Source organism: Dermacentor andersoni, chromosome 10, assembly GCF_023375885.2.
Source record: "Dermacentor andersoni chromosome 10, qqDerAnde1_hic_scaffold, whole genome shotgun sequence".
NCBI classification, from domain to species: Eukaryota; Metazoa; Arthropoda; class Arachnida; order Ixodida; family Ixodidae; genus Dermacentor; species Dermacentor andersoni.
Window position 1 is genome coordinate 102,763,580 of NC_092823.1, and position 23,597 is coordinate 102,787,176.

General features: G+C 43.1%; 1 protein-coding gene across 3 annotated transcripts in view; it reads left to right on the forward strand.

Annotated features, from left to right (window-relative positions):
- Positions 1–23,130, forward strand: part of DAAM (disheveled-associated activator of morphogenesis-like protein) — a 170,925-nt gene extending 147,795 nt beyond the window's left edge. For all 3 annotated transcript variants that reach the window (XM_055077696.2, XM_050191902.2, XM_050191901.3), the window contains exons 12-24: positions 216–342; positions 1,197–1,319; positions 2,005–2,203; positions 4,535–4,656; positions 6,316–6,432; positions 7,884–8,081; positions 8,975–9,081; positions 9,429–9,517; positions 11,305–11,519; positions 12,368–12,429; positions 14,914–15,106; positions 15,370–15,540; positions 18,803–23,130. In XM_055077696.2, the coding sequence (XP_054933671.1) occupies positions 216–342; positions 1,197–1,319; positions 2,005–2,203; positions 4,535–4,656; positions 6,316–6,432; positions 7,884–8,081; positions 8,975–9,081; positions 9,429–9,517; positions 11,305–11,519; positions 12,368–12,429; positions 14,914–15,106; positions 15,370–15,540; positions 18,803–19,159 (2,080 nt within the window). In that variant the 3' untranslated portion in view covers positions 19,160–23,130. The remainder of the gene's footprint in view (positions 1–215; positions 343–1,196; positions 1,320–2,004; positions 2,204–4,534; positions 4,657–6,315; positions 6,433–7,883; positions 8,082–8,974; positions 9,082–9,428; positions 9,518–11,304; positions 11,520–12,367; positions 12,430–14,913; positions 15,107–15,369; positions 15,541–18,802) is intronic.
- The last annotated feature ends 467 nt before the right edge of the window (positions 23,131–23,597 follow it).

The window sequence follows — 23,597 nt, forward strand, 5'->3', positions numbered from 1 at the left end:
TTATGCAGGCAAGTGCGTCATTCGATTTTGTGCCTTGAGTGCCGCTAAGTTGGCACTTAAGCTTGAACATACGTTTGATAATTCTGTGTGCAGCAGAGTTCACGACTCTGGATGCAGAATTGGTAGTCATTGCCTGCTTGTTTTGTGCTTGTAAAAGTTGAGACTCGCGAATTTTCAATTTTGTCGTCATGAATTGAATCTTCGTGCTCTCTTAGGCTTGCCACTGAGGAGGAGTTGAGGATTGCGAAGGAGAATGCCGAGAAGTTCGAGAAGGAAAACATCGAACTGGCGACTCAAATTGTGAAGAAGGAACAAGAGCTGGAACAGAGTACGCAAGAAAAGGTGGGGAACACGAATATCAATAATTTTGTTATTTATCTGAGGGCAGAGGTATAACAGAATGAAGCGGGTAGTTTGTGAACCAAGACATATTGGAACTTTGCCCCAGAGTGAGTCGAAATAACTATGCACCAACTCAAACAACATAGTACTATGCTGAACGAGAAGATGGTTCTTGCCGCCGCAGGTCGCGAGAACAAAAGAATGAAAAAACAAACCAGTGCGGCAACGTGAAATATTAAACCTAGATTAATTGTCATTGATGGAAATAAATGTGCAATTTTAATAAGATAGGATAATAATTTATTAGGATTATCATGATAGACGTTATAAAGACAGAAGTCTTATGACAAAGTTACAGGTTAGCTACACCCAGATAGAATTTCATTAAAGAGACACTTGCCGTGCAAAAGTAGTTAAGAGTTTGCAGATTTTAAAGGTTCTTCAGGGTAATAGAATCCCTCTGAGGTTACAAATAAAATTTGCTGTAATATCGCGAAGACGGCTTCCTTCACACTGCTTCCTCTGTTTCGCCACATAAATGCACTGTCAGTTAGCTAGGGCATGGTAAGGTTTAACAGTCCGTGGCACGTTGTGCCCAAGTAAATTGAGCTGGTTTGATCATAAACGTTCGCCCATTTGAGAAGTGCTGCTGTAGAAAGCTCGAATATGACTACATCAGATCGGCCACTAATCCCGCGATGCGCATCAAGCGCTTTTACACGACCATACCAACTTAGTCTTCGTACGCCGAATGGGCTGCTAGGAAATATCAATTGCAAATGCTCCGCTGTATTTCCTTGTACTGGTTGTTGTTAGGCTTCCAAATGGCACATTTCTGTGAATTGCCTGTGCAGGAGGACCTTCAGAGTACGTTGGCAAAGACAAAGGACAAGTTGGAACGCGAGACGGTGAGCCACTTGGAGGACAAGCAGAAAATCGAAGAACTCGAGTACAGGATAAGAGAAATGACGCAAAAGGTGACCATTTCTGCACAGCCTTTCGTGCTGTATTTTGGAATGACTGTGGAAAGTATTCTCAGAGCACTCTATGCGTAGTGTACATTGACGAGGCGCATGACTTACTACCTTAATTCTCTGTTAGATGTCGTTGCTTCTGCCAAGAAAATATATGTGCATTGTTGTATTCAATATACTGCCTGTACGTTGACCATGTTTTGTGAAATAATTGGTACGTACTTTTCATGATACGCTGCGTCAAATGTATGCTCAGTTCTGTACCGATCAGCTCTTGGCTATCTGTTCAACTAGTCCAGTAATAACGTATTGAATTCAGTGCTAATAAAATGTTGAACCAATTTTTTTGTTCATAGAAACGTTCTATGCAAGTTAGGTTTTGTCCGAAGTATTCGAATCATCCGACTATTGGGAAATTTGAGCTTTAGGACCTAATAAACACTATTCGGGGCTGATGTCTTAAGCACGCAATGAGTTTGAACCACGTGCGCAAAGACTACATGATGTGTGAAACGCAACGTCGACAATAATATAATTAAAAATGCTGGGGCAGTGAGAATACCTTCTGCTGGGTCTGTTTTGGAGCTGCTTTTTGTGTTGCCCGGCATTCAGAAAAAAAATTGATGAAAGAAATGTTTGCATAATTTCTGCGGAAGGTTTTACTCTAATACCGATGCTTCATCTGCAGCTGGACTCCGAGCGACGGGAGAGAAGCTATGCCGAGAGCACGATCAGGAATGGTCTGCCCGAGGACTCGCGCCTGTCCATTCACCGCGGCAGCCTGCCCTGTGGGCCTCTGCACTCCATCGGGTCAATGGGCACGCTGCCACCACCTCCACCACCAATGCCATCGAATGGAGCACCGCCGGCTCCACCGCCACTTCCAGGTAAGGTATCTGACGCTGTGGTAACATGATGATGATTCCTCGATAAGACAAATAATAACTTATCGGAGATGTTCAAACACTTTGTGAAGTGTATGTTGAATTAGAATGACACACGTCGGCGTGATTAATATCATCCTAACAGGAAGGTGACTATGTGTCACCGCTCCGTTTAAGAGGGGTTGCCAATAAATCATCATCAACATAATCATCATCATTACTGCAAACATCACTGGTTGGCACTTTGAGTATAGTCGGACTAAACTTGCGACCGTGTGTCATAGCGCGTTAACTTCGCAAGGGTCAAACATTTGTCATGGTGCTGGAACCTCCTAGAGCAGTTAGGATTTGTCCTATTGTGGCTTCAGATGAGGATAGTCTCTTAAAAATGCAGCTTACTTGAGGAAACCTGTGCGTCTACAAAACAGGGCTTCTGGTCTTCCGAAATAGTTACTAATTTGAAATGAACAATTTCAAATGAGTAAATGTGCATACAATACATGTAAACATGCTTGTATGGAATGTGAAATATAACTGTATCCCGAAGGTCAACAGGAGCGAGAGCCTCTGCCAGGCCACATGGCCTTTGGCTTTTGCTCTTTCTTGCATAATAGAGAAATAAACTGAATTGCACTGAACTGAACCATGGCTCGTGGCTGGCTGATTAAGTCACGCGAGCAGTGCCACGATACCGGTGTCACTGAGTGCGCAGTTCTAGATTTCGTTCATGTGCTCGCGCGTCCGCAAACCAGGAAGGGTTATCAGCTGTGCGTCTGACAGAAAGATCAGCTCGCCCATTGCGCACCGCTTCATCCTGAATAGTTGCTTTCCACGGTTGACGTGCTCTGGTTATCGTTACTCACTGGCTGAAGTGTGTGTTTCGCTGGACTGACTGTGTAGGTGGGACAGAGTGCGGCAACGTTGCTTCCGCAGTTGCAAAAAAAAAAAAAAATACTGCTGCCTTCAGTCGCGAGGCAAAGATCTGTGTGCGCGACTTGTTTTTGCCATTTCTGTCGAGTTGTGGCAAGTAAAAAAACATCCGACGTTTCACTCCTGGTAAATTGAACCCTCTGAATATTCAGTGCGGCTCCAGTTCAGTTAAGCACGCTGAGTACTGCTACACGAGACCTCCACACAGAAGGCAGTGTCATGATTCACGGGACGCTCGGTGTGCCGCGCTCCCTTAACGATGGTGAAGGAGTTATTTTTTGTTTCATTGTTATGCCTTTAGCCAAATGGCCCGTGCACTCTAGCACGAGCCATAAGCCGGCAGCTAAAATATTTTATAAAATGACAAAAATATATATAATAGTTTTGCCATAAAAGCGAAACAATGAATGCGATAGCAGCATGTTGGAATATGGCACGAATTGTAATACTTGTCGTTGTAGCGGCAGTATGAATTGGAGTAAACGTAGCGAAGTAAAAACGAGCTGTTGTACCAGGGGTCGTCTGCTTGAATTCTGCCATCGGACAATTTCATTTATTTATATTTAAAAAAGCCTACATCTTTCTTAGCGAGTATACCACCACTTTTGCGCAAGGGCTTTGTTTCTAATCTCTTTATCCACTGATACTGGAGGCAGCTGCATAGCTGCGCCAATAAAATTACATCTTTTTCAGGTATGAGTTCTGTTATTGTTTTGCGCTCTTAATACTTAAGCCTGAGAAGATTTAAGATAAAAGGCATGCGCTGTCAGTGTTTTGTTTCGTTACATTTGTTTGTAGGCGGCCATTCTCAAAATACTAAGGAATAATTTTGTTAGGAATGTAGGACCTGGCACGTGCAACTTTAGTGATAGAACCGCGTGGCAATATAACCCCCATATATCGCATGTCATACAGTATAGATATGTCTAAATATATACTGAACCTCACGGCGACGACGACGGCAAAAATTCTCTTAGTGTTTATATAGTTGCTATCGCAATAAAATAGGATACTGTTTACTGTACACTAAGTGGAAGTCGCCAGGATGGCTTCTTTTTCGCCGGGGAGTGATCGTACTGAGAAATACGGGCGCCATGAGACGACGAAGAGGCAGAAGACGGTTGTTGTTCTTGCTCGAGCTCACTCCACTCGGCCGTTGTCTCTTTCTGTGCATTCATATAAAACGCCGGGCGCATCTAGCCGTAAACGCGTACTATCAGTTTACTTATTTTTATAAATATGAAGAACCCCTAAATTTTAAATTGCATTCTCTTACTAGCTTTACTTTCTTTTGTTGAGTCTGCGGAGGCTTGGAATAAAAATGATTCAACTTTGACGCAATTATTGGCAGACTATGATAACTCGTGACTGGAGGGGTGCTGCTTTTATTTATTTCCCCCACAGGCATGGGCATGGCACCACCACCGCCACCATGTCCTCCGCCCTCGACACGGACGCCGAGGATCAAGAACATTCCCCAGCCAACGAACCCTCTGAAGTCCTTCAACTGGTCCAAGTTGCCAGAAGTAAGTGGTGGTGTCGACTGAAAGTGCATCCAATTTAAGCGTACCCGCTACCGTGGCTCCGTGTCAATGGCGTTCCGATGCTCAGCACATTGTCCCAGGTTCGATTCCCGGCCACAGCGACCGTGTTTACTTTCTTTTGACTCTGGTAGACTGGGCATGCAAGCAGAATGTGATCGCGTCTGCTTCATTCACATCGCAATGTATACGGCAGGGGGGACGCAGATCTGTATACGCGCGCTGCGCGTTGACGGTTGAATGCCAAATTAAACATAGATCGGTGCAGTAGGCAAGCCTTTTTCCCCAAAACCTCTTGCCATACCAACGGCTGGAGCAGCATGTTCCCACGCATTGCCTCAGGACTATACTCCCCCAGCAGCTGATACTAGAGGACTGTTGGCACTGTCCATTACGTCAGTACTGTGAGACGCCTGGTAGCGTCCAGGACACTGTTTATGCTGCACAGCAGAGGTTGCGTCGCGTGTAGTGTCGCGCTAAAATGTCGCATCCGTGTAGTGTCATAACATCGGCTGAAGAGCTTTAGCGCACCGCGAGGAGCTTTAGAGAACATTAGTGCACCCTACCATCACTGTAAATGCTTCGTCCTTGGGTGGAACCTGTCAGTTTTGTAATAGCTTTTTGCTTGCAGCTTTTGTAGCTTTCCAAAGAAGCTTTCCTTTGACATCAGGGTCACAAATACTTCGGAGGCGCCTGCCAACTTCCACATTTTCTTGTAGCCCGCTCAATTTAGTGGGAAGAAAGAGCAGCGCCAAGCTGCTAAGCTCCAAAAGTATAAAACTGGAAAGTATGGAATGAGCGATTCTTGGCCCTTGTCTTAGGTCGCGCTCAGGCAGCCATGAGTGCTTCTTGTAGTTCTGCAAATGAAAATATTACTAATATTGAATAATTAGAAGTGAAAACAGCAAGTTATACAGTGAAAATTAATAATTACCGAAAATAGTAAAATGTGAATTATTAAATTGGAAAGTAAATTTTGTTTCCTTGCCAAGTGTGCCAGCAAACGCGAGCGGCCGAATATTTTCCAAGGCCGCCAAGCCCGCAACCACCCCGAAATGTCAGATAGTATGTAAGAGTAACTATGGCAAAATATGTTAACAAGTTATCAATAGCGTGCGGATCAGGAAAGCCTCAGCCTGGCTTGTTCGAGCGGTGTTATTCACTTCAAGCCTTCATATATTTGCGCGAACAGCCGTTTCGTTTGGACAAACACTCATAATTTCATAAGCGCTGCAAGGAAATTATTCTCAACGTACATTCGTAATCATTGCGAAATGTTCCACGTATGACACAGTATATTAATTAAAGTTAACGATATACAAAGCCACAAAGCAATTTGAAGCCATAATGACGGCGTTTAGTGAAATCGACGTACTTCACACTATTCCCGTACTAGCTGAACCACCGTTCTTGCACCTCCCATGAACTCTGGCACTGGTGCCAGAGTTCCCTCTGTCAAATTTTGCAGAAACTCTGTGGTGGGAACGCTTTGAATGCCGTAACAATACCTTGATTCGTTCAACTTGACGAGAGCTGTGCTCTTCGAGGCGTACTGCAACAGCGTAACAATTATATCCAATATGATTATGCCAAACTGAAGGTGGAGTGAGGTTTAGTTTCTATATGCCTGTTTCACTTTTGCAGGCTAGGGTTGACGGCACCGTGTGGACTGAACTGGACGACACGAAACTGTACAAGGACATCGACCTGGCCGACATCGACAGGACATTCTCAGCATATCAGAAGCAGCAGGGGTGCGGGGTATGTAAAGTACCCGCTCAACTTATTCGACATCATTCCACTCACATCTGTGAATGAAGGATAATGATATTTTTATAGAAAGATAACAATTGATATTCACAAGAAATTTCTTACTGCAGTACTTTTCTTAAAAGCACGGGCTAGTCAATCGTGACAGTGGACACATTATTAGCAATAGGGTCCGGACGATGCCAAACAGAACTTACGAAGAAAAGAAATCCTTTAAATTTGACCTTAGCTCTACTGGAATGGCAGATGAACAGTCAACATTTTTTGCTGAGAATGCATGTCTCGGGAGGAGTTCAGTTATTAGTGCAGTAACCTGATGTACAACAACCATAAAACTGAAAAAAAAGTCGACTTTGTGGAATCTCTCTCACATTAGCGGAGGATCAGAGTGGTACTGGCATAGCAGTGACAAGTAAAAGATACATTTCATTATGGAGTGACTATGCTCAGTGACAACCTAAGAATAAAGTTCACGCTTCGCCCACAAAACCACAATACGCTTGCCTGCTCCCGCACTCCAAAACATAGTTCCTGAGAGTCGTCGAGATGGACGCCTTCGCTGTGACGCCATGGAAATGTGTGAACGTAATCGATCTACCATTTTCGGGGCTAAGAGGAACGTAGCCCTAAACTCAGCGCAATTTCGCCGCCTCGACGCGCACCTCTTCGCCGTGTGAACTACGAGGAGGAGTGAACCGGCATCTTTTCCAGCGGTAGCTTGCAGTTGTGATTTGGCCATCGTGAAGTAGCGATTCTAACGTGTTTGTTGAATGATGCTCAAACATATCGGGATACCACTCTTCTGATACGCTACATGATTACACTTACGTGTAAGATTTATTTATCCAGCGCACGACAGCGCAAGTCCGACATAAATAAGTTGAAATGTAGGTGGGAACACAGGAAAAAGATGTTTGTTCTTGCGTTGTGCCAAATGCATTGTAGTTGTCTAGCGATATGTGCGTTCTTTATAATAGCGAGGAACCGCAGGGCAGTCCTTTCTGGAAACTTGTAGGGCAGAGCTGATGCCCCACTAACCAAAACGATTTGCAAAATTATTCTGAGCAGAGGCAGAAATACACATAATCATTAATTGTCGAGAGAACAGAACCACATAACGTTCACGTTCACACGCCACAATTTAAAACGAGAACATGCTAAAGAAGCAATTACGCAGCTCGGCGAACGGCTTTTCTCGTAAAGCCAAACGCTTGTGCAACCAGCCTGACAGCTGAGCTGAGAGGAACAGCTGAGATGGTGCGACATTCCCAATGTAGCGGCGTCCTCTCTGGTCTGCACGCAAGTTTTCTTTGAGATGGGCAGTAGCGTAGTTGACGTGGCATCCTTAGGTACTCGCTTACTATAGATACTCCCTATTACAGACTGACTTTCTAAGCGTCTACGAAAACAACCTCACGATTCCAGCCACTATTTACTTTCAGACCAACGGTTCGCTGGAGGACATCCCCGCGCTCACGTGCCGAAGCCCTCGGGTCCGGGAGCTCTCGCTCATCGATGGCCGCCGGGCCCAGAACTGCACCATCCTGCTCTCGAAGCTGAGACTCACAAACGACGAGATCTGCCGCGCCATCCTCTCGATGGACTCCAAGGACCAGTTGCCTAAGGACATGGTGGAACAGGTGAGCCTCTTAGCGAAGTATTTGCGCATTACAGCACTCGAAATGCATTATCGCATTAATGTGCCCTCCAGGGGCGTAACAAGAAAAGCCAGAATTGTGTGTTCATGAGATCTAACGCATCACAATACTTCACTGGCCCAATGCGACAGCACGCCGTTTCTTTTTCGGCCACGCATTGTAGTTCTGCTGAGTAATTTGACCAAATATATACGCCGGGTTACGATTACGATGGCGAGACATGCGTCAACATGGCGTTCCTTTCAGCACTGACAAAATATATGGAGTGTCGTTGATGGGGATCTCTTAAAAAAATTCGTGTGCAGTACATGTCCTTGTATGCCGAATTCGTGAGTAGAGCATCAAGTTGTTAGCATTCTGTCCTTGTGGTTTTCACCCTGTGTCCAGTGTCACCCTGTAAAATCTGTTCTTTCAAGATTAGTGCAATGATTTAGGAGAAGGAGATAAGGCATTCAACCGTATTTTTGATGACTTGTGAAGGCTGTCAAAAAAGTTTTACTACCCGCCATGGTTGCTCAGTGGGTAGGGTGTCGGGCTGCTGAGCACGAAGTCGCGGGATTGAATCCCGGCCACGGCGGCCGTATTTTGATGGGGGCGAAATGCGAATACACCCGTGTACTTAGATTTAGGTGCACGTTAAAGAACCCCAGTTGGTCAATATTTCCGGAGTCCTGCACTACGGCGTGCTTCATAATCATAAAGCGGTTTTGGCACGTGAAATATATTTTTTACTTTTTTAGAAGCTTTAGTGCAGATTTGTTGATTGTGTATCCATGTTTATGGCGCAACATTGGAAGCTTTTGCAATTCTAATTAGGTTCGCCAGCGAAGGCAGAAAATAAATGAACTGAAGTATTTGATTTCCCTTTGTGACAGCTACTCAAGTTCCTTCCAAGCCCTGAAGAAAAAGTTTTGTTGGAGGAACACAGCAGTGAGATGGAAAGCATGGCGAAGGCTGACAGATTTCTCTACGAAATCAGCAGGTAAGCATCAAGTACGGTATAACGGTATAAACACGTTCGATTTTGTTATATTATTAGTTCTAAGGTAATTTTGAATCACCTCACATATATATACAACAGCGTCTCCTGTAGTTGCTGTTAGGGCAGCTTAGTTCCAATTTTGATGATAACAATTAAACTGTAGTTTAGCGTTCACCAGGGTTGTTTATTATATATGATAGAGTCACTTATGGTGCGTTTTGTGATCCTATCACGAGGCTCCTCAGAACTGCTCTCCCAAGGGTTGCAAACCTGTTCTCACGACTTCGTGCAACCTAAATGTATAGGGGGCACTTAAACGATTACAATATATCGCTGCTCTTTTCCAGAATAATTCACTACGAGCAGCGGTTGAGGACGCTGTACTACAAGAAAAAGTTTCAGGAAAGAGTTTCGGACTGCAAACCGAAGATCGTTGGTGAGTTTCACAAGCATTCTTGCTGCCCGAACCTGCGTATTATACGTGAACCATCAAAATTTATCATAGCGTAATGAACACGAAAGTTCACAGCGCTAGCTTGGACAAAGCAAAAGTTTGGCCAGCATTCGTCACAATTGTTTATTAAATGTACGCTCGCTCATTTTAGGCATGTCAATGTGCATCTTTCAGGCAGCTTTACCAGTGGTATCTTTGAAGAAACAGTGTACACTTCATTTCGAAACACTAATGCAATTGAAACAAACGTTTTAATTCTTCGAGCTACTTAAGTGCTATGAACTTAGTATTATCACACTATACTACTTTTACATGCTTGAACAATTTACATTGACAAAAACGCAAAGGCTTGACTTAATGTATGTAGATGTGAGCCACAGCTTCGGTTTTTAAACGAGAAGTCTAAAATTGTGTTTTCGGGTGCTTGAGCACACTACAGCTGTTCAAAGAGCAAGAGTACGAGCTTGTTTGGTATAATGTGTTCAAACAAACCTTTTTACTATTACTGATAATAAATATTTGTTCTCTTTGGTCATGGTGACAGAAAGTGTCAGGAAAAGGCTGGGTTATGCATAGAATTTGGCAAAACGAGCTCCACTGATGTCAGTTCATATCGCAGAAGAGAATGAAACACTTTTTATAGCCCTTTTGGCTGTTTCTTATTCTCTAGTGGCTGAAGGTATCAAGCAATTTGTAAGCTGATTAGAATGGCCACGTCGTATCAAACAGGTGCCAGGAAGTTTGACAAATACATTATTTTGGCAGACGAGCTTTAGAGCAGTTTTCTTTGCCTAACCCACCATGGTTTTCTGTCTGTCCGTATCTCACAGGATTTATTTATGTGTACATACGTACATACGCACATACGTACATACATGCATACATGCATACATGCATACATACATACATACATACATACATACATACATACATACATACATACATACATACATACATACATACATACATACATACATACATACATACATACATACATACATACATGTTGCATGAATACCGGATTATACAGGCATGACATGTTGACATGATATGTAGTGTCCGTGCATGCACATTATTTTGTGCATAATCAAGTGGTAAATAACGACATACAACATGTACAAGCAGTGCCACTTCATAAGTACCTGTAAAGCACACAGACGTCTTAACGAAACTAAGTGTGATATCCAATGGTTTCTTTGAAATTTCTACTATTTACTCAACCCCCATTGTTTGGCCACAATGTATGTGCCCATCCCTGGGCAATCTCCCACAGGGGGTTCAAAAGCCCTAAATGTGCTTGCACATTTTTACTTTGATATAAGTTTATCTGAGATGTAGATGTGTATCGTTCTACTATCGTCATACACCTCTTCACACAATTCATGCTACGTGAAGAATCAAGCATGACCATCGTCGGACAGTGTGTATCCACTTGAACTGGTGGTTTCATTTCTGCCAAGCTTGGGAACACTGTAGTGAGTAAAGATAATGAACGCCTGACAATAATGCTGTAACATGGGGGGGGGGGGGGCATAAACGTTGCATGAGATCATTCGTTGAAAAAGAAGAGCGCAGATGCAATTGTATGCTTCATTTTAAATGTATACAGCACAAATAGAACCACTTCCCCGAAGCTTCGATTCACATAGGTTTCAGCGTGCGATTTGGATATACATGATTTTTTGAGTACCTTGAGTGAACCGTACCTGTGCCTTTGTTTCTACACTGCTAACGGTCCACATCATTCATTCGGTCATCTCGTGTTTCAGCTGTTGTGGAAGCATCGAAGGAGGTACAACGGAGCAAACGGCTCAAGAAACTCCTGGAGGTTGTGCTGGCTTTCGGTAACTACATGAATCGCGGCCAGCGGGGGAATGCAGTGGGTTTTAAACTGTCCAGTCTCAACCACCTTGCCGACACCAAGTCCAGTACCAACAGGAATTACACCTTGCTTCACTACTTAATTGAGACTCTAGAGAAGAAGGTGAGTAGTCAATTTCCAGAAAAGTGGTTATGCTTTAGTTACAAGGAAAAGTTGAATTGATTTCTGTTTGATGTCAAAGTAGTTCCTTGGAGTTTACTTCTACGCTTTCGGTCTTCTACGCAACAGCAAGCCACTTAGCTTTTCAGTTCACTAACATTCACCATATAGACCTCGCTATAGTTTACTTCAACCACTATTTTCGTGTTTTAGCCGGTCATGTGATTAAAGTCTGCTGACTATAGGTAAAATGTTTCATGCTCCAGTTCTTGATGGACATCCCTACAGCTGTCGATGACCATTAAAACGAGGTCTTCATCTACATCTATAAGCATATTTTAAAAAGTTTTAAACAATTTAAAAATTTTAAACGCTTTCAATTACTCTGCTGGCTTAACCTGCAGAGTTCCAGAGGTATTTCCTAGCTCACCAAGGACAAATACTTGCAAAATAGCTACCCGCTTTGTGCTCGAGTCCTGTTGAAATTTTGTGCAAGTACGTTCAGCCAAAGTTAATCAATTTGGCATTTAGTTTCGAGAATTTACAAAGAAATTATTGGTGCTAAGGGTAAGCACGAATTTTCGAATGGCAATATATTTAGTGCAGCAGCCCGGTCATGTGAAATCGGTCTTCAACAGAACACAGTATCAAATATGGTTGCCCCGTTGGAAGTGAACCTGAGCCCAATAGAACATGAACAAGAAGAACCTTTAGTTATTCCTTGCTCCCAATATATTTTGTAGCACTTGGCACTTAGTACAATTGTTCTTGCCATTATATGCTGTCATTCTTGCTTACTTTAAGAAATTTGTGCGTAATCTATGAATATCATTGAACTTTTTCAATTGCAGTTCAAAGATACGCTGAAATTGGAGGAGGACATACACCATGTTAAGAGAGCGGCGAAAGTGAAGTGAGTATTAGAAAACGTTTTCTTTTTTATCTCATGAGAAATGAACGCATCCTCACTGTAAAAGCTGACAATCTTTGTTTTAGACAAAGTTGTGTTACCCCGTCATTAGTCTGCGTAGTTAGTAGCAAGAAATATGGAAAATGTTTGAAGAATGTTGGCGGTAGCTAGACAGCAGTGACAATGTAGTTATGTTGAATCTACAAAGCTGTTTTTAGAATAAAGTGTCAACCGATAGATGATTTTGTCATGGAGAGAGAAATTTCCTTGAATATTTAAGAATGCCTCACTTTTTTTCTGTTAGGAATAACTCGACACTTTGAAAACGGCAGTTTGTTTATGCGCAGAGCATGGCCATCACAGCATATTAGCTAAAGTGGGGGCATATTGTCAAATTGTCATGACGTTGAACGACTTGACCATAGCACGGCTCAGTGTCACGAAACTAACTCTTTATTGATCGAACTTATGCCCACAGAAACAAAGCACACTCAGACACCACGATAGTGGCGAGCACAGGTGTGTTTCGTCGAGATCTGATCTATGGGTCAAGTGCGTCGGATATTTGCACCCTGGCTCGTCATCAATTTCAGCGTAATTTCTGGTTCTTGTGCACTAAATAGAATGTACACCACTGTTCTCCTCCCTCATGTAATCTGATTGCGGACAAGATTCTTTTGCTATGGTATCAGCGACAAGACAAGGAAGTTCTGATACATGAAAGCGCCTCTGACGGGGAGCACTAATTTTGTAATGGCTGATCGTCGGTGAAGAAATAAACAAGTGCGAGTGTGAATATATCACTTTATTTGAACGCTGCGAAATCAGTCCTTCTGCTGTATGAGTCAGTCGTAATAAGAACACTTCCTAGCATCATCCTCCGTGGACCGAACAGCAATTTTTCCTGTCAAAATCATCCCAACCACTCTGAACAAAATATATCGCAAATAAGACAGGTAAATTCCACCGACCGTTTAGCCTGAGATGCTTCACGAAGCTTCTAAAGAACGTTGAATGTAACAAAATATACAACTACAAAGTTTACTTTGTAATTCTGCACTAAAAATAGATGCATTCTGCCATAAGCTTTATCTATCACAGTTAAAAAAAGTACAGGTAGCTTATGTTGGTTTACTACCTACGTGAGGTCGTCAGAACGTTTGCGTGAGTTTTTCAGCAATCTCATTCACAATATTCAAATTCACATTGCGGAGCAGCACATACTATGTCCATTTTGCCCAGTTTGGACGTTTTAAAGAAAATTCTTAGAATTGTGATATCCATTTTCTTTGTGGATGAAGATATGCAAACAGGTATTGAGCTAATGACAAAATTAATCGTCGTAGCTGCGTCCTTATCCAGGTTTCGGCAGTTTTGTTAAATAATTTGTAAAATTAAAGAGGTGGGCAAATAAAATAATATTAGAGGTGGGCAAATATAAACTATTTCAAGTGCGAACTGAATACGACATGTAAGTATCGAATATAGAATATCCCAGTGCACACGCATATATTTACAGCAAGTATATTCGGTATAATTAGGCATCAAGCCTGTACGTCGTAGTGCAATAAGGACAGCAAACTGCCAGAGACATTGGATGAGATTTAAACACAAGGTTACTAATTGTTTTAATATAACCTGCATAAATAGCCTTCCAACATTTCTACCGCCTGGCTAAAACAATATTTGCAAGGATTGTTGCTGTATCACTAGCTATCCAAAAAACGCTAAAGACATGGCTGCAAATATATATATATATAAGAAGTTCTGGCTAATGAAAATCGGCTTAAAGATTTGTGTGCCAATGACAAATATAAAAAAGCCCGTTACAAGGAAAGCATCACTGGCTGTAGCATTAATAAATAACTGCTCCATAACTAGGCTGTCAGAAACACAAAATTAGAGGCTAAAAACAAATGTTACAGCTTTTAATGTACCCTTCGTTCGCGAAACCTTAAAGAAAGCTTTGCATTACCCGTTTTAGTTCTCTCAATTGCTTAAAAAGCTTTGTGCATCTTTTCACTTCTCATAAATTACGATACTTTCTTCAGCAGACGGAGAGCTGTAACCAGAACTTAACACTCGGCTGCTGCGGTATGTTTGGTTAGTTTTGAATATCCGAAAATACGAAATGCTTCATTTTCGAATACGAATAGTTAATGTGTAATGTTCAAACCGTATTCCAACTTTCGCATATTCGCCCACCACAAAAAAAGTATGCTTAGGCTTTAAAATTTCGCTTATCCTTTAACAATGCAACAATTATTATTAGAACCACTCCAGCCATGACCTGTTAGGAGCATTTATACGCTTATCATGTAGCAGAATAAAATGGCACAAAGCTACAACCACTACTTAGTCATATTTAACACTGTCTGAGCTTTTATGCTCACAAATCATCAAAATGGCGATGATGCATGGAGACTGCAAGTAGGCGCATTTACAAGTTCAGTATGCCGATCTTAATCTTAACAACTTCCTTCGCAGCCTGGGCGAGCTTGAGAGAGAGATCAGGGATCTCAAGACTGGCCTCAACGAGGTTCAGAAGGAGCTGGACTTTCTGCGAGGACAACCGGCCCAGCCAGGCGACAAGTTCGTTCTCGTCATGAAAGAGTTCATCACCGGCGCCACGTACAAATTCTCGGAGCTGGAGGACAGTTTTCTCGACATGAAATCGAGGGTGAGTAGTACCCTGCTTCAGGGTTAGTTTCTTGACGGGCATATTGTGGCGCAGTACTCGGTTACTTCATCCCTGATTAATAAGACAGAAAGAAACCGCTTCTCAGACCAAATAAAAAGGGAAAGTGAGTGAGTGGAAAGTGAGTGAGCCGCTGTTAATCATATCCTCTTAATTCATCTCCTGGTTAGCTTCTTTCCTGCTCAAATTTTAACCTACATATGCCTTTTTTGTAGCCTATGCCTTGCTCTGTTCTGTTTTGCCAGTACGAGAAGACTGCGCGGAGGTTTGGGGAAGACCCGGTCCAGGTGCCACCCGATGAGTTCTTCAGCATCTTCGACTCGTTCCTGGTCTCGTTCAATGAGGCCAAGAACGACAACGAAAACTTCAGGCGGAAGAAGGAGGACGAGGAGCGGCGCAGCAGGCAAGAGGCCGAGGTGAGAACAACTGGGTCGCAGATGGCGAGCCATTCTCATCATCGTTAGCCTAGGTTCAGAGAGCTGCGTTTTCCCCCTGAAAATGTAAAAAAGGAAGTTTTCGTGCTGCTGCTGCTCTTTTCTTACTCTCTATAGCAACGGTGGTCCCCCCGTTCAGCACCTGCCTCGCATTAAGAAGGTGCTGGGTTTGAATCCCGGTGCCACCGAAAACGCATAGCTTTTGAAGCCAAGCTTATATTCCCTCACTCCTGCTGGTGTTGGTGTTGTACGAAAAAACCCAAGCCGCGCCAACATAAAAATTGCTTGTCGGGCTGCGGATTCGAATCACCGACCTCCGGGTTGCGAGGCCACGACGCTAACCGATTCAGCCACCGTCGCTTCATTAAACGTACCATTTAAAGCAGAGTTTTATATGTGTGAAGAAGTAGACGCAGCGCCACGTGCGAGCCAGTCACAGGCGTCCTCTCTCTTCGAAGGAGGGAAAGGGTGTCATCGCGTGGTAACTCGCCTCGCGCCCGCCTTTTCCCGCCAGTTCTGGCCCGGCCGTCAGATCGGGAGGCCGCGTTTGGTTCGTTCTGCCTAAGAGCAGGCTGCGTTGAAGGAACGGCAGTGGGAGCGGGCCATACGTTGTGCATTCGGCCGAAGAATAGGTTATGTTTGATGAACGTCGCCGGGAACTCACTCGAGAAAGCGCTCGTCGTCGATGTGCCGACCTCGCCGTGAGAAATCGCGAAGCCGAGGCGTTACAACGAAAAGCTGCGGATCCTGAGCTGCGCTTGCACCCCTCTTCACAGTAGTGGCCAGGCGGTCAATTTTTTTTCTAGTGAGCTCAGGTAACACTGCATTCATTTGAATTCCTTGACGAATGTTAACCTTACTCGCATTCTTAAAAAGAATTTTTGTTACTTCCTAAAGCATCTACTAATTATGCCAAAATGACAGCTTCATTCTACCCTATTAAAATGTGAAATTGTGTTCCTTACCCCATCAAAACATCTACGTCTCTATATTTAACATAAATCAAAAACATCTTTTTAATAAATACCCTATTCACATGCATTTGTATGGGTAAGTTTCAATTCCTTTTTTTTTTTTATTTTCCTTGTGTAGTTTGTAACCAATTTATGTAATAACGATGTAACTTCACTTGTACATTTTCACTGTTGGTTAGAGTTCCTATTTCTGGAATAAATTTCTGGTGTCGTAGATAAGATAATTTTGCGTACTCGCACTATTACTTCGGGTTTCTATAATTAGAGTGTATTGATTAGTCTGCCTTTTCACTTTTTCTGTTATGGCCTATTTCTACAGTTGGTTCGGTTTTCCATCGCCTTACGTAAATTTCAGTTTTTCCATCGTCTTGCTTAAATTTCAGTTTTTCAGCTAGTGTGTGATTTGCTTCTATCAATTACGTATAGAAGGTCCCGGTACGGTCGCCTCACCATGGGACCATTTTGTGCATATTCTAATCCTCTAATCATGTTTCAATCAACTCAAAATAACTAGAAACTTGGGCAGAGATGAACCACGCCCTGGTCCTTGGGTTCATATCTCGAAAGGGAGCCTTATATGGAAATTTGTAGGAGTGGTCTATGAATACCCCTTGTTCAACCACAGTTGGCCTAGTCGTAGAGCTTCCACCGGGGCCGTGTGAGCGGTCGCCATGTACCGAAACTATGAAATAATTTGGAGGACGCTTAAGCTTAGCCTTTAAGAGTGGAAAGAGATAGCATTCAAAGATCCCTGACTGGTTTATCACGCTTCCCGGAAACTGCAGCTTATGTAACCCTAATGTTTACCCGGAAATGCTGGCAGCGAACGCTATGCACGAGTGCGAGCTTTCTGGCAGAAGCGCGGCTTTCTGCATAGGCCGCGTATGCGCGGAGGCGAGCGCCATCTGGATGGCGTTGAAAGAAACCAGGTGCGCCGCTCTGTGAATGGTACAAACGCTGGAAACGGGGTTTGTGTTTCCGCGTAACAGAATTGTGTTTTCTCGTAAATTCAAGTTACAATCGGACGCTATCATGTCTGTAGGTTGTGTGTAAATCGTACTTTACGATTGTTTTGATGCATTTTACTTTGACTAATTCAATTAGTTCAGTAGCGTCTTTGCGCTACACGGACGGCCTGCTTGGTTGGGTATAAGGGTTGAAATCTGGGCCAGTTGGTACATACTTGAACGAGAAAACCAGTCAAAAACACAAAGGACAAGATGAGATGTTCACACCACAACGACTGGACTATCAACTGCTTGCGTATGCGTGGTTCGGAATGATTTTTCGCTCAAAGACGGTCGCTGCAGGACGCGGTATGCCGTCACCTGATTTTCTGTGACACGGGGTACTTAACGCTGCCGCATTAATAGTTACAAGCTCCCTGTCGCCTGAGTGCCCGGCCATTAGATAATCTAAAGGCTTGGAAAATGTGTTTGTCCCAAACCCTTTACATTGTATGGTGCTCATCGTTCAATGTAACATTGGGCATTCCTACTTGGCCTGGTTCTTAAACAAAAAGCCAAGTAACCTTCATCTAAGCCTCTCGACGTAAGACGTTCGTGTTCGAAACATGGTCACTTTACGCGCGCAGCAGAATCTTACAGCGCAGGTCAAATCGGCAATATTTCAAGATGTATGCGACGCGCTTTATATTATTGCTTTTCATCGTGCTCTTCCTTTCGATGCACCAATATGGCGTATACCACTGAGCACACAGTGCCTGAAGAGATTTAGAGGGACACTAAAGAGAAAAGCGATTTTACCTGTAATATAATTTACCGTTCTGCAATATACCAAAAAGCCACTCTTACCATAAGAGGCGTGATAAACCAAAAGTCCGCAAAAACGAAAGACGGATGTCGACGCCGCCTTGAAGTCGCCACGTAAGTTCGACGTAACGTTGTAGATTGTTGACGGCATCTGATAGGGCATAGTTATTTGTTAATTGGTAACAATGGCCTACGCTGTATTCTAGAAAAGACGAAAATTGAACTTTGGGAAGTTTCACGAGATTTTACAGAGCCAACGAAGCGCAAATGCGAAAGAAACACCATGAAATAAGTTTCGTCACACATAAAGGCACGGGGGTTCGGCATCGAAACTTTAAAGAAATTGAACTTTCACCCTATTTTGATCTGATAAGAACCAACCTATTATCACGACGCTTACGAAAATAGCTCTCAAAGAATGTCAGTGTAAACAGACTGTATTTCATGTCTATTTAACTCATTAAGCTTTTGTTTTCTTTCTCCATTTCGTCCTTGCAGAAGCGAGAACGCAAGGACGGCACCCTCAGAGGCCTGGCCGCACTCCGAGCCAACGGTTCGGCGACGCTCAACGGCTCCATCAACAGCCTCAAGGCCGGTGGACCCGCTGCCCTCAACGGCAGGGCGACGGCGGACGACAAGGGAGAGTTCGACGACCTCATATCGGCGCTCCGCACGGGCGACGTGTTCGGCGACGAGTTCTCCAAGACGCGCCGCAACCGACGCCGCGGCAGCAGCCCCGCCGCTAACAACGCCTCCTCGCTGCTGGCCGAGAACGGGCATCACGTGATCGTCAACGGGTCGGCATTGCACGACACCTCTCGGGACCGCATAGTGACGCGGAAGCTAAAGTCATGAGGCCTAGTCTAGCAGTCTGCCTCTGCTATTCTGTATTGCACCTTGTTCACACATGATGGACCGATGGGCTTGAATTCTAAAAGGACGGCGGTAAGCGCGGACGTTACAGCTTTTGTCATAAGTACGTACACTAGTTATGGCCTCATGACTGTCACCTTGACGCGCTGAAACGTGGTTGAGCCGTCCATGAGGCCTGCTCAATCACTATGCCCCCATTTGTTTTCTGCTTTCTTTCTACAGAATGAACCATTGGGCTTTTTTCCTTTCAGGGCGGAAGTCAATGCTAATGTTACAGCTTCTAAGTACACAAGTTAGTTAACCCCGCAAGACTAACACCTTTACGTGTTGGGAAGGGTTTGGCCGATGTGACGCCTTGTTCATCAGACTGCTCCTACTGTTTTGTGCTTGCTTTGTTCGTAGAGGATGAACCTTTGGGCTTGCTTTTTATTCAATGCGGTAGTCAGTGCTAACGTTACAGCTTCTGCCACAAGTACTTAAGCCACTTAATGTCTCATGGCTATTGCCTTGACATGCTGATGAGTGGTTGGGTCGGTGGACCATTGGGTTTGCGTTTTCTGTCAGCGCGGATGTTACATTATTTGTATTAAATGGGTAAATGTAAGCTAGTTAAGGCTTGGTCAGTGCACTGAGGTGCTAAGATGTCGCAGGAGTAATGGGCATCTCGGTTCAACTTTGAACAGAAATGCAGTACACGGAACAGGACCGAAACTGCAGTTTTACATTTTGTTTATCAAAGCTTCCTTACTGAACTGGCCATATTAGTTTTACGTAATGAAGGTGCTGATGGCAACAAACGAAGTAGTCAAGGACGACCGGCCTGGCGAAGTTTTTTTATCGATACGATGCAACCTTCCTATTCGATCGTTATCGTTTGGACGACTGGGTTGATTGTGAACTTATCTAATACGTAGCTCGTAGTTCTAGCTTTGGAGATAAACCTCCTTGCTGTAAATAGCCTCTAAAACAACTTCTGCTTGCGTGTCTAATATGATGGGTGGTGAACCTTTCTGATTCCGGAAGCACTGAAACGTTTGAAGCAAAGATGGATGGAAGTAGGCACGGAATATCAAGTGACTATGTGCACGTACTGGTTGTTTACTGATATGGGTTTACGAAACGGCAGCATACGCAACGGTACAGGTAATTGAAAATTTACAGTCAGGTTGCGTATGTGTGTTTAGTAGACACAAGTGAGTGAGCATTTCTATAGTACTTAGACACATGTTCCACCCTCTTGTCTGTCTTTTAGTTGTGAAGACTCATCCATTTCTAGATTAGGAGAAAGAGTGCCATATAGAGAAGTGTCACCACGCAGCTACATATGGTAATTGTGTCACGTGGCCCAGCTTTTGCTCGGGTCTTCCGTTGTGACTCTCGTACTTGTGAGACACTGTAATCTATCCAAACACAAACAGTGACTGCTCTTTTGCGTCGATTATAGTTTGTGTGACTGTATCAGTCTGTTCGCTATGCGACACGAAAAGGCAATGTATTACAGAGAAACATATCTTAATGTAAGAGGTCTATCCGGATGCTTATAGACTTTGACAAGCCTGCTTGGACTTACGAGTACGTGAGCGAGACATTTCCAGAACTTAAGAAATTTACTTGCGTAAACTTGTGAATAGCCATCGTCACTCATAGGAGTCGGTCGCAAGGAAAGGTTATAAGGTGCTGATCTGATGTAATAATCGTTCTGTTGTCGATAATGCGTTCGCTTCAGGCAATTTCAGCAAACGCACATTCAAAATTTGGAAGCTTTACTCAAAATCGAACGGTATGAGAGAACGCGCGCAAATGAGTTTGTTAAATAAATTCACCGCGGTAATTGGCAGCTAAGATAGCTTTATATTTTGTGTAACTAAAAATTATGTGTGAGCAATTCACATATAATTCACACATATGTGCAAGGAACTAAGGGTAAATGCACAGATATGATGACGAGATCAAAGTATTGGTCAAATGTAGAAGGATCAATAAAAGCCGCCTTTCCAATCATCTAAACTGTGTCCTCTAGGATAATTTCAGTGTTGTAATTTTACCGACAATTAGTTTGTTTTCTTCGGAAAAGCATTGAACCAGACGCACAGCTTTCACGAATACGTGAATATAACGACTACATATGTGATAAGGTGACTCCGTTGTACAACAGGAAGAAGGAAATCGAAGCGAAATGCATTCCAATGTTGCCGTACTCACCAAAATAAAAGTGTAATTTGATAGATAATGTTTCCGAATAAACGCGTTTGCATACTTTCTTATTCCGCGTTGTCCTTGCCGTTGATATTGTGGTCTGATTGTCCTTGAATATATAAGCATCGTATCGCAAGTAAGATGGCCTCTATAACATCTATTTCGTGACCGCCTTGATGATGTTTTACTTATACCGATCATCTGACGTCATGGGTTTTCATCTAAAACAAACTTTCTTGTGATCGTGTAACTCTTAACATTTTAATTGTTCTTATAATTATGCTGTTCGTTTTAACCCATTCTAACGCGCCTTTAGGAAGTTTTCTTTCTCATTGGTTGTTATCTGCTAGTGTACAGGGTGCCCCACTTTAACACGCCGCTCCTAATTAGTTCTCAAAACAATATAACTTGAATATATCATCAGTGTCATAAAATAGAGTTTTTATGAGATACGCTACGAAGGGCCTATATCGGTAAAACAATCATCGGCTACGTTGTTGAAGCGAACGCTCTAACCACTCCCTAAATAATTATTTCTAGTTTGCTATAACAATGGAGCTTAGTGTGCAAGTGTGGACTAACGTTTGTTTAGCGAACTTCAGTCTGATTCACAAATATGCAAGTGTTTGTTCAACATTTTCATTTTCGTTGTTTTACTGGCCTAAAGACCTCACACTGTCTGTTTAGTCATCTCTGTGCTATTACACACTGTTGGAGCGCTGAATGTCTGGACAAGTTTCTCAACTTGTGACAGCTCTGCTAACATAGCACAAAGAAAGTGTTGTATGTTGCATTACTTAGCTGGTCTGTGCATCATTACCAACTGTACAATGCGGATGAACTCTCACAAAGTCTGTTTGTCAGTTACCGTTGTGAGCTACATATAAATATATACATACATAACATTTGTACATAAGACAAACAAGTCAACTGTATATGGACACAGTGTGTGTTTTTGTTTCTTCTATATAGTGTACATAGATATTGCGCACGTTCATCTGCAGTGCTGAATCCTCGTCTATGAAGTTGTGCACTAGTAAGCGCCCCCTCAAACATGCAGCCACCTGTTTCCAACGAACTTTCGTTTCTTGAGCCTTCATTTATTAACTGTCACTCACTATCACGCGAATGCTCCTTGACGTAACATACAATATATGTCGTGCGAAGTTGTGCTAACCATCCGCGCTTTCAAGGTATGTTGAAGAACCTTGCGCAACCTTTTTTGTACTGCTCTTTCACGGGAGCGTTTTGTACTTTTATATTCCCTAACAGTCGTGCTTAAATATCTGCTCTACTTGTGTTTCCATTTATTTCTAGCCTTCGCCGGAAACTTATTTAGCTCCGATGTCTAGTCGTAAGTGTGAGATATAGAAATGCGAATACGAAACATTATTTACACTAAACGAGGTTCGTGCCAGCGTACGCACGCTCGCGGTTTTCCTAAGTCAAGGTTGCTCTCTGCCCTTAACCGAACAATTCTCGCCGCGATTGCTAACGTGAGGCAACCCGAAGAATGCGTGGGTTGTCAGCAACCCACACACTGGCACGGGTCGTGCAATGCTGCTTGTTTCAACCTCAACTGTTCGCTCCATTCTGTCACATGTCGGCGGAGTTGAGACCATTGCCGCATTGAGAGTCGAGCGGCGTGTCAAAATGTTGAATGTTGTGTGTGAGATCCCCGAGTTTTTTTCCGTGTTTTTTTTTCTTTACTTTCTTTCGTATGTGTAGAATAAATATACTGAGATACCTTAACGAAACTGATGTGTACTGTTTGCATTTATTCCTCGTGTATTTTTTTTTTCACACCGCCCGAAAAGCACCCACTGCTGTCATATAGTGTCTAAAGCATCCTGAAATTAAATTCAGATGTATTACATATGTTAAGATATGAAGTGTACAACCATATAGTTTCTAACAAAACCTACTAGTGGGATCTGTGGCGCTAGTGTCAATGGTACCTGCAAAAATAGGGGTTCACCGAAAGCAGGAATGACGGATGTGCCTTGACTACATTGCTGAAACTTCAACCGGCTTTGTGACCAGGCAGTTTTATAACTTTCTACAACCGAATGCGTTATGAATGGAAATAATCGCAAAGATAGCGTGCACATGCAGATACTAATTTCTTAGCTGCCTTTAGAGGAGAGTGAATGCTTCATAATTTACAAAGATAAAGCGTAATAAGTAACTTCACAAGCACGTTTGAACCAACACACACGAAGAT